The sequence below is a fragment of the Palaemon carinicauda genome, chromosome 2 (assembly GCF_036898095.1).
Source record: "Palaemon carinicauda isolate YSFRI2023 chromosome 2, ASM3689809v2, whole genome shotgun sequence".
NCBI classification, from domain to species: Eukaryota; Metazoa; Arthropoda; class Malacostraca; order Decapoda; family Palaemonidae; genus Palaemon; species Palaemon carinicauda.
This window is the reverse complement of record NC_090726.1, coordinates 29,142,420-29,154,919: the sequence shown is the minus strand read 5'-3', so window position 1 is coordinate 29,154,919 and position 12,500 is coordinate 29,142,420. Positions and strand designations below refer to the sequence as shown.

General features: G+C 34.3%; 1 protein-coding gene across 1 annotated transcript in view; it reads left to right on the top strand.

Annotated features, from left to right (window-relative positions):
- The window catches only part of LOC137615757 (uncharacterized), an 81,801-nt gene that overhangs the window by 569 nt on the left and 68,732 nt on the right, over window positions 1-12,500 (top strand). Inside the window, 4 exon segments of the mRNA XM_068345467.1 lie at window positions 7,634-7,770; window positions 9,245-9,411; window positions 9,574-9,744; window positions 11,062-11,199. Of these exon segments, the coding sequence (XP_068201568.1) occupies window positions 7,668-7,770; window positions 9,245-9,411; window positions 9,574-9,744; window positions 11,062-11,199 (579 nt within the window). The 5' untranslated portion in view covers window positions 7,634-7,667.

Genomic DNA, 12,500 nt, shown 5'->3' with positions numbered 1-12,500 from the left:
TATATATATATATATATATACAGTATATATATACATATAATATATATATATATATATATCTATATATATATATATATATATATATATATATATATATGTATATATATTTCCGGTTACACTCAGCGGCAAGACGTATAGCTACTCAGTCTCCTCCGTCCCTCGGGTAGGGGAGAGGATATACTGCAGTCATATCATTGTGGGAGGGTTTGTAGTTAGGAAAGATGGAAGGGGTGGGAAGGGTTGAACATGTGTGTATACGTATGTGCGTGTGGTAGCCGATGTGGTAACTTCCCTGACTGGTGATCGCCTGACTGGGATTCGAGTCCCGCTCAAACTCGTTAGTTCCTTTGGTCGCTGCAACCTCACCATCCTTGTGAGCCAAGGATGGGGGGTTTGGGGGGAGCCTATAGGTCTGTCTGCTGAGTCATCAGCAGCCATTGTCAGGTCCTCCTTGGTCCTAGTTTGAGTGTAGAGGAAACTTGGGCGCTGATCATATGTATATGGTCAGTCTCTAGGGCATTGTCCTGCTTGATAAGGCAATGTCACTGTCCCTAGTCTCTGCCATTCCTGAGTGGCCTTTAAAAGCCTTTAGAATATTTAGCCCATAGTAAGTCGTTTCCACAAATTAAAAGCAACTAAACGGTCACTAATCGTTGTTGAACATACCCCATGAAGTAAAACTTCAACATTGGTCATATTTGTACATTGAAGGCGCACCAGAAACTCATGAAAATAACCCACACACACTGCGCCACTCACCTGTATCTTACAGACAATCTTGTATTCCCAATCATCATTTCGCAATTCACGCTTCAGAGTCCAAAGCTATGTAGGTCTGGGTCTTACATCTTTTCTAGTGCCTGGTGAGTCCAGCAGAATGTTTGATGATTACACAGCCTCTATAACGTTTACAACTCTTCCAGACGGCTGATATCACTGACTACAACACCTCATGCACTTACTGCACAGTCTCTACAACCTGGATATAAAGACATTTTCACACCATCTATACAAACCTTAAGTCCACCCTTTAACGCGTCTCCAAATTTATCAAAGTATTATTTTGTCTTACACTTTACTTAGTATGTAAACAGCTTACCTCAACAGCTTTAACTATATTTCTTTCATTCGTAATGAGCATTCATACCTAACTCCCATAAAGTAGTGCTGGCTCTACAATTTCTATTAGCTATGCATCTATATCTACACACGCACTCACATTCAAATCTCTCTCTCTCTCTCTCTCTCTCTCTCTCTCTCTCTCTCTCTCTCTCTCTCTCTCTCTCTCTCTCTCTATCTATCTATATATATATATATATATATATATATATATATATATATATATATATATATATATATATATATACTGTATATATACATATATATATATATATATATATATATATATATATATATATATATGTGTGTGTACATATATATATATATATATATATATATATATATATATATATATATATATATGCATATATACATACATATATATATATATATATATATATATATATATATATGCGTAATTTGCAAGGCAAGAGGGAAAATGTGACCTAGATTACGAGTTTGAGGAGAAGTGGTTTAATTTCTTTCCAGTAAAGGTAAATACCCAATACTTAAACAGAAAAAAAAATCATAAAAGTATCATTAATTATGGAGAGCCAGAAAGACTGGGTATAAACGTGAGAGAAGGCCATTAATGAAACAGTTAGTCCAGTAACTGTGACGTTAAATCATATGCAAATATCAAATAGATTTTTGCTTCTTTCGCTGTCTTTCATCTAACGGAGACATGGACAGCTGCGTTAACAAATAGTTTACATCAAATTAAAGGTGACTTTATAACCAGATGTGGCGAATTAGAGAATCTAAACTTATTGAAAGAAGAAAATTCCAAAGAATAAATCTGAATTTTTGTGACTTGATTTCTTTTGACGTCCAGAAATGCAATTGGTGTTTTTGTGAGGCTAGTAGAATTTATGAAGCACCAGGGCACTGCGTGCAACTATAGTGTAGTGTTTAGGTATTATTATTATTATTATTATTATTGTTATTATTATTATTATTATTATTATTATTATTATTACTTGCTAAGCTACAACCCTAGTTGGAAAAGCAAGATGCTATAACCCCATGGGCCCCAACAGGGAAAATAGCACTGAGCAATGATCTTTCTGCAATTTTAGTCTCCTGGAAGCATTTTAAACGTTATACATGGATTCTGAGCAATGATGGAGGAAATGAAACAAAGAACAATAAGATATTGTAAGAACAGTAACTTTAAAATGAATATTTTCTATATAAGCTATAAAATTTTATCAAAACAAGAGGAAGAGAAATTAGATAGAATAATGTGCCCGAGACAGTGGAAGACCATGATACAGAGGCTATGGCACTACCCAACACTATAGAACAATTGTTTCAAGAGTATTCTTAGACACTATCTATGCTTGATAAAAATATTGTTTTTAGGAAACTATACAAGGACTACTGTGTTGCGTATATTTATATATGAAGTTAAAGGACATTGAACAAAGTGAACATAGTAGAAAGGTCTGTTAAAACTGAGCTTTTATTCTCATGATCATGTATAAAATCACGTATTATGACACCGTTACATGGAAAATGATGGCATAGTGATCACTTGAAATAGGGTTTAAGGATTGTGAAAATAACACAATCCTGTAGAACAAAAGCCTCAGACATAACAATTCATGTCTGTGGGTCTGCCAGTTTTAATCACCACGTTGGCCACTATGGATTGGTGAAGGTGGGCGATTTTTGTCTGATCGCTCACAGCAAACCAGGCTAGTATAGGCGGCCCGGACTAGTACAGATTTGCTGATTATGCCGATACATAAACCCTTTCACCACGTGAAGGTATCCCAACTCAGAACAGGAAAAATAACACTGATAAAGTTTTGTATTAAAAAACGGTAAAGGTCTGGCAACATTTATTTCAGGATTTTTATTGTTTTAAAACTGGATATATTGACGTAAAGGAGATATTACGATCAGCAACACGTAAAAGATAATAACAAAGTAAAGTAAAATTACGGTCACCTGTATTTTGCTGAAATACGGCTATGAACAATATGATTTTACGGAGAATTTTCGACTAATATTTATGCGTTAAGAATAGTCCTCCATAATTAGGAATTAGTTAATAAGGTAGGCCTACTGTACAATATTAAAGATGAATATAAAATTCCTTAATCAAAACTGAGAATTTAGGACATTATGTAGGACACTCACTTATCAGCTCTCCGTCATCAACTTTACTTTTATACGTCAAACAATTCTTCGTTATCGAATGAAATCTAACCAATCGTATTAGCCGATCAAACGAAAAGACCGGCTTATCTAATCTCTTCAAGCGTTGCCAACAGCATCCACTCTGCTTCAACAGCTAATTCAGGTCGGACTGTCTTTCTTTTATCGCTCCTTATCTCTGTTATGATTACGGGATCGCTTTCATCTCTCGCTCGGAGGACGATGTTTGCCTTCTTTTTGAGACAGGAAAAATGCATTGACTAGATTTGTTCTCTCGTCTTCTTCTTCTTCTTCTTCTTCTTCTTCTTCTTCTTCTTCTTCTTCTTCTTCTTCTTTCTTTCTTTTTTTCTCGCACTCTCTCTCTCTCTCTCTCTCTCTCTCTCTCTCTCTCTCTACTTCTTCCTAAAGAACTGTCGTTGAAGAGAGAGAGAGAGAGAGAGAGAGAGAGAGAGAGAGAGAGAGAGAGAGAGAGAGAGAGAGATTTGTCGTTCACTTGTTTTTTGTTTCAATACTTTAACCAAAAGCTTGATTAGGTTAGAATGGAGTTTGGCCTAAAAAATCATACACTTCTGAAGCAACCTCTATTTCTGTTAGGCTTGAGTTTTGTCAGTCGTTGGATAGGTGACCACTAAGAGTCGACAGATGCTGCCAACACATTATCCCTTTGAACATGCATTGTAAAAGCTGTGCAGTGACTACAAGTGGTGTTGTAGCCAGTGATCTTAGCCTTCTGGAAGCATTATAAACGTGGTAGATGCTGTCCGAGGGAAGAACTGCAAGTGGTTTTAGCCTTCTGTAAGCATTGTAAACATTGTGGAGACTGTGCAGCGAGTGCAAGTGGTGTTGTAGCCAGTGATCTTAGCCTTCTGAAAGCGTTGTAAACGCGGTAGATGCTGTCTGAGGGAAGAACTGCAAGTGATTTGAGCCTTCTGGAAGTACTATAAACATTGTGGAAAATGTGCAGTGAGTGCAAGTGGTTTTGTAACGTGATCTTAGCCTTCTGAAAGCATTGTAAACACGGTAGATGCTGTCTGAGGGAAGAACTGCAAGTGATTTGAGACTTTTGGAAGCACTGTAAACATTGTGGAGACTGTGCAATGAGTGCAAGTGGTATTGTAGCCAGTGATCTTAGCCTTCTGGAAGCGTTGTAAAAGTGGTAGATGCTATCTGAGGGAGAAATGCAAGGGATTTGAGACCTTTGGAAGCGTTGTAAACATTGTGGAGACTGTGCAGTGAGTGCAAGTGGTGTTTAAGCCAGTGATCTTAGCCTTCTGGAAGCGTTGTAAACATTATGGAAACTATGCAGTGAGTGCAAGTGGTGTTGTAGCCAGTGATCGTAGCCTTCTGGAAGCGTTGTAAACATTATGGAAACTGTGCAATGAGTGCAAGTGGTGTTGAAGCCAGTGATCTTAGCCTTCTGGAAGCGTTGTAAACATTGTGGAGTTGTGCAGTGAACGCAAGTGGTGTTGTAGCCAGTGATCTTAGCCTTCTGGAAGCGTTGTAAACATTATAGAAACTGGGCAGTGAGTGCAAGTGGTGTTGAAACCAGTGATCTTAGCGTTCTGGAAGCGTTGTAAACATTGTGGAGACTGTGCAGTGAGTGCAAGTGGTGTTTAAGCCAGTGATCGTAGCCTTCTGGAAGCGTTGTAAACATTGTGGAGACTGTGCAGTGAGTGCAAGTGGTGTTTTAGCCAGTGATCTTAGCCTTCTGGAAGCGTTGTAAACATTGTAGAGACTGTGCAGTGAGTGCAAGTGGTGTAGCCAGTGATCTTGGCGTTCTGGAAGTGTTGTAAACATTATGGACACTTTCAGTGAGTGCAAGTGGTGTTGTAGCCAGTGATCTTAGCCTTCTGGAAGTGTTGTAAACGTGTTAGATGCTGTCTAAGGGAAGAACTGCAAGTGATTTGAGACTTCTGGAAGCATTGTAAACACGGTAGATGCTATCTGAGGGAAGAACTGCAAGTGATTTGAGACTTCTGGAAGCGTTGTAAATGTGGTAGATGCTGTCTGAGGGAAGAACTGCAAGTGATTTGAGACTTCTGGAAGCTTTGTAAACGCGGTAGATGCTGTCTGAGGGAAGAACTGCAAGTGATTTGAGACTTCTGGAAGCGTTGTAAACGTGTTAGATGCTGTCTAAGGGAAGAACTGCAAGTGATTTGAGACTTCTGGAAGCGTTGTAAATGTGGTAGACGCTGTCTGAGGGAAGAACTGCAAGTGATTTGAGACTTCTGGAAGCTTTGTAAACGCGGTAGATGCTGTCTGGGGGAAGAACTGCAAGTGATTTGCAACTTCTGGAAGCGTTGTAAACGTGTTAGATGCTGTCTAAGGGAAGAACTGCAAGTGATTTGAGACTTCTGGAAGCATTGTAAACACGGTAGATGCTATCTGAGGGAAGAACTGCAAGTGATTTGAGACTTCTGGAAGCGTTGTAAATGTGGTAGATGCTGTCTGAGGGAAGAACTGCAAGTGATTTGAGACTTCTGGAAGCTTTGTAAACGCGGTAGATGCTGTCTGAGGGAAGAACTGCAAGTGATTTGAGACTTCTGGAAGCGTTGTAAACGTGTTAGATGCTGTCTAAGGGAAGAACTGCAAGTGATTTGAGACTTCTGGAAGCGTTGTAAATGTGGTAGACGCTGTCTGAGGGAAGAACTGCAAGTGATTTGAGACTTCTGGAAGCGTTGTAAATGTGGTAGACGCTGTCTGAGGGAAGAACTGCAAGTGATTTGAGACTTCTGGAAGCGTTGTAAATGTGGTAGACGCTGTCTGAGGGAAGAACTGCAAGTGATTTGAGACTTCTGGAAGCGTTGTAAACGCGGTAGATGCTGTCTGGGGGAAGAACTGCAAGTGATTTGCAACTTCTGGAAGCGTTGTAAACTCGGTAGATGGTGTCTGAGGGAAGAACTGCAAGGGATTTGAGACTTCTGGAAGTGTAAATATTGTGGATACTATACGGTGAGGGAATATGGTATTGTCGCCTGTGATTTTAGCCTTCTGGAAGCGTATTACACATTATAGATGCTGTCAGATGAAAGAACTGTCAGTGATTTGAGCCATGTGGAAGTGTTGGAAACGTTTTAGGGGCTGTCCAGTGAGTACAAGTGGTGTTGTAGCCAGTGATTTTAACCTTCTGGAAACGTTGTAAACGTTTTAGAGGCTGTGTGAGGAAGCAAGTGCTAGGGTCTTAACCACTGAGTTCAGTGGTTGTCACTGGGACCTCAGTTTCTTGGGTCCGGGTTCGATTTCCTGGCCGACCAGAAGCTATTATCATAATGTTGATTTCCTCTTGGGTCTTTCATCCCGAGGTAGAGAAAATCCTGATATTAAGAGAAATATGTGGCTTATATGAATATATATATATATATATATATATATATATATAGATATATATATATATATATATATATTTATATATATATATATATATATATATATATATATATATATATATATATATATCTATATATCTATATATATATATATATATATATATATATATATATATATATATATATATATATATATATATATATATATATATATATATATATATATATATATATATATATATATATATGTATATATCTATGCGTATACATATGTGTATATATATATATATATATATATATATATATATATATATATATATATATATATATATATATTCGTGTGTGTGTGTGTGTGTACGTTTGTGAGCGTGTATGTATTTGTACATGGCAGTGCAGTGAGTCTGGGGTAAATATGCAAAAATGTCTGTGTGTGAGTATTCCATTACTAGAGCATGGTTGCGGAGGAAAAGACCAAAGCAAAGCGGACTGGTCTATTACTACAAGGATTAGAGAAGAACCTGATCCCATTTTGCCATCTTGTACTTTTTATCAAAATACCAAGAGTAAATACAAGAGTAAAGGACCTTATTTAATGTCACCTTAATGAGCTTTATTCTATTTGAAAATAATAATAATAATAATAATAATAATAATAATAATAATAAGTTTGTGAAGATCCATAGCAACTTCACGTAAACTTGCACAAAATATTGACACGAAAGAGCTTGAAGAAGAACTATTCTAATCTATATTCCATAAAACTTGCAACACGAACTTTTCTATTTTTAGTGTTAGGGAAAACAGGGTAAATATAAAGAAAAATAAAATCTATGATTTTACAAATCTCTCTCTCTCTCTCTCTCTCTCTCTCTCTCTCTCTCTCTCTCTCTCTCTCTCTCTCTCTCTCTCCAATAAAAAAGAGCTAGTATTTCTATGGTGAGGTTGCTGTTCCTAAACCCTGTAATTTCATAGTGGTCACCCATCCAGGTATTAACCAGACCCAATGTTTCTCAACATTTCAGGCGGTGAAACCTCTACGGACAGCAAGGGTGTAACATGGGTTTCCCATGGGCGTGGTCTTGGATGGGCTACGCCCAAATTCTCCTTCTGCTAATCCTCAAAGAGACTTCGAATGCGTTTACTCCTCCTATTACTGCAAGTGAGTTCTCTACTTAGATATTTATTCCGTCAATGATTTAGAGAAGGATTATTTAGTGAAATATTTTTTCCTTGTAATTATATTAATTGTTTTTTGGGAAAAGTTATAATTTACAGAGGGATTATTTAGTGAAATATTTTTCCTTGTAAGTACATTGGGTGGTTTTTGGGAAAACTTATTATTTGTAGAAGGATTATTTAGGAAAATATTTTTCCTTGTAATTATATTAATTTTTTTGGGGGGAAAAGTTATTATTTACAGAGGGACTATTTAGTGAAATATTTTTCCTTGTAATTATATTAGGTGTTTTTTTGGAAAACTTATTATTTATAGAAGGATTATTTAGTGAAATATTTTCTTTGTAATTATATTAATTGTTTTTTGGGAAAAGTTATAATTTACAGAGGGATTATTTAGTGAAATATTTTTCCTTGTAATTATATTAGGTGTTTTTTTGGAAAACTTATTATTTATAGAAGGATTATTTAAGAAAATATTTTTCCTTGTAATTATATTAGGTGTTTTTGGGAAAAGTTTTTATTTATAGAAGGATTATTTAGTGAAACATTTTTCTTGTAATTATATTAATTGTTTTTTTGGGAAAGTTATTATTTACAGAAGTATTATTTAGTGAAATATTTTTCCTTGCAATTATATTACTTTTTTTTTTTGGAAAAGTTATTATTTATAGAAGGATTATTTAGTGAAATATTTTCCCTTGTAATTATATTACGTCTTTTTGGGAAAAGTTTTTGTTTATAGAAAGATTATTTAGTGAAATATTTATCCCTTGTAATTATATTACGTGTTTTTGGAAAATATATTATTTATAGAAGGATTATTTAGTGAAATATTTTTCCTTGTAATTATATTACGTGTTTTTGGAAATATATTATTTATAGAAGGATTATTTAGTGAAACAGTTTCCTTGTAATTATATTACGTGTTTTTGGAAAATTTATTATTTATAGAAGGATTATTTAGTGAAATATTTTTCCTTTTAATTATATTACGTGTTTTTGGGAAAAGTTATTCATGTAAAAGCTTCAAGACTTCAAATATATGGACGCCATTAAGCCTTAGACTCAGGAATTTTGGTGATTCTCATTTATTAATATTTCTTCCTAGTAGTTAAATGTTCTTCAGTAGTGAACATTTTGTAGTTATATGATCTTCAGTAGTGAACATTTTATACAGCAATTAGAATCCTTCAAAAATATTCGTTTAAACATTTGAAATAGATCCTCATTTACATATAAATTTTTTTAACAATGTTCTATATATTCACTGTCTATGTTTATTTTATAAACATTTACTGTATACAGTATACCTGTAGTATTGTAGATGACAATTAACTTAACAGTAAATGTATTATAATGTAAATGTTAACTTAAATTAGGGATCAGTGAAGTTTATGAATGTTTATTTACCTAAGAAAAGAGGACAAAAATAATGATATATCTTATACTTGAAGCTGTTGTTGAAACTGGCCGCTCTACTGTGTTCAAACACTACGTTGAAGTGAAAATAAGCGGATCCTCAGTCTATAAGGGAGTAGCTGTAGTAGAAGCCACACGATACAATGCTGATACATTGCTGATCTTCACAGCCAGAGATGTCAGCGAAGAAATTGAACCACTGGTAAGTGTAAAGTGTAAAGCATGAATACAGACATGTCTGAGGCCTTTGACCTGCAGTGGTCATGAAACGGCTGCATTTGTTGTTATTGTTGAGATTTTGTAAGAGCTTCCTTTCATGATTTGACCTGCTATATTGAGTACCTTATTTCCTGTCTCTTTCAAGGTATCTGGCACCGGACTGGGGCGAGCTATAGTTGTGAAGACTTTGGGCGGGAGAGTGAATTCCATTCTTTATCACCCAGAGGAAGATCAGTACTCTCTCAACTACAAGAGGGCGCTCGCTTCGCTCCTTACCCCTGCTCTGCCTTCAGTGTCCATGGCCTACCACACGCAGGTGAGAGACTTGAGTGTGTGACTGATTTGTTGATTAAATTAATACTATCGACGATGGAAAGAGTTATTTCACCTAATGGAAACATCTAAGCTAATAGATATACGTTCAATGAATGTACTGTTGAGTTATATCATTCAGATAACGTAATGTTGAAATTAAAGTCTTATAAGTTTGAATGTTAGAATCTATATTAGTCAGTTTTTATTTCTTTTTACAAAAGGAGGCTTCGTACTGAATTAATGATAGATAGTGTCACATTTCGAATACAGTGTTTTCATCTGATACTCTATGAACCTTAGCTATGGTAATAAACTTAAGATGGACTTGGGTATATTTTGTTACTAAACAATTCTTAATATCCTCCTTTCCAAGATTTTTTCATTACGTTAGTATATGTAGAAAATGAAGTAATAAAAGGAATTCCAATCAAATTTACTCGGCTAAGATGTTTGTTTATATGCTCCTCTTTGAAAATAATCCACATCAATGTGCTCTCATTTATTTACTTATACATTCTAAGATGATTCTTCTATTAATGAAACTAACAAGTTAATACACTGGATTTTAAGATGACGACTTTTTGTTTACATTCAAAGTTTCATTTGAAAATTCCGTTTCTAAAGTTTTCCGTTATTTACTCCTCCAATTTTATTTTATTCTCAAAAGTAGGCTAAAGTTCCGTGTGTCCTCTATTTTAAGATTTTGAACATTATTATATGTAAAAGAGGAACCATAATCAAATTAACTATGCCAAGAAGTTATTTATATGCTCCACCTTGGTTATCTCTGTTCCTCATTTTTTCAGCTTGGAATTTTACGAAAATATCACAGGGAGTTATTTGTATAGGGAATAGATAGGAATATAACATAATAAGGAAAAGATGCATTTATAGGAAATAAGAAACTTAAAGAACTTGAAAGGCTACGAACCATTACCGGAGGTTTTTGTATCTCACATGAAATAGTTTTGGGTAATGAAAGTATAATATATTAAATCTTCTCCTTATTAAGTGTCAACAATAAATCACTTTTTTTTTTTTTTTTTTTTTTTTGTCATATTCATGTAATTGAAGATAATGTTTTCACAAAAGAAATTTTCACAGGAAAAAATAATGGAAGAAGCCATATTGATATATCTTTTGTGAACTAAATATTCGGATCTAAATGTCTATTTGCATTATCATTAAATCAAGCAGAATCTTTCTGTATAGAGCAAAATCATGAGTAATTATATCTATTATGCATGAGTATCCAGACATATCATGACCTACGATAAAAAAGTTCTGTGAATTAATGTTTTTTTTTTTTCCTTTGCAGAATGACGTTTTGGGAACATGTGAGGTTCTCTACAAAAACTCAGGTTCAACTACAATAACGTGGCGTGACTTGACTCGCTGTTCCCACTTCACTTCAGAGTCGGTGCTTGGTGCTCACAGTGTACCTCTTCTGCATTTGGTATGTGATCTCTCTCTCTCTCTCTCTCTCTCTCTCTCTCTCTCTCTCTCTCTCTCTCTCTCTCTCTATATATATATATATATATACATACATACATACATATATATATATATATATATATATATATATATATATATATATATATATATATATATATATATATATATAGATGTTCTTCATAATATGAGGGAGACGGCTGAAGTAGCATTATTGGCTTTTTGAAAACACTCGTTATATCACTTGAGGACTGATAATTTTTGTATGCAGATTATTACAGTTCAAAATTACTCAATAATCAAAAGTAGGGTTTCAATTTATTTTGCAATGGAAAGGATATGTTGAAAAGTTACGGTCACTTGATTCATTGACATAACAAGAATATGTTTATCAGAAGAAAATTTGTATCGTTTACTTTCAAGTCACAATGACTATTTTTTTTTATCTAATATTCTATATTATAAAAGGACGCAGTCATCAATGAATCTATCATTAACCTTTTAATTCACTCAGTTTTGCAAAAACCAAGTTTGTAAGACGTTATTTGATCAGATCTATATGTAATCTTTCTCTGCAAGGCGTGGTTTTTTTCAACCTTAGTAGAAAAAAAATGTCTCTTTACCTCTTGTAGCAGTGGAGAATCAGTCTCTATAATAAAGCCCCTTTTGCAACCTTATATGATTTCCTATGATAAAAGAAAGAACTTTTATAACTAGAATTTTTTTTATATGAAAAAAAAATATATATGAGAGACAACTTCGAAAGGTGAATTTGTAAATGAGCATTTAATTAAAACCGTTTTGAAAAGTTAAAATTGATCAAAATTTTCAATACCGTAGATATTTGAAAAAAATAAACTTTACATGGAAAACAGTATTGTTAGTAATAATAAAAAAAACCATTCTATAGTAAGAAATTGACAAAAAAACTTACCATATGTAAAAAAAAACTGTAGATAAAAAATATATCTTACTTGGAAAACAATATTATTGAGTAAGAATAAAAAGCCTATTCTATAGCAAGAAATTGCGACAACGTACTATAGATATAAAACCTGTAATAAAGTCTTTTGCATATCGAATAATTAACATTTTGCAATTGTCCTAAATAAATTTCAATATAACAATTTTTTATTAGAATAAATGTTTTCCGAATAATTGTTTTCGAATAATTGATTTCGAATAATATTCACATAGGGCTATTGTGGCTTGATTGGTAACGTCTTTGCCTGGTGTTTGCCAGTCGGGGGTTCGAGTCCCGCTCAGTCTCGTTAGTGCCATTAGTGTCTGCAACCTTACTATCCT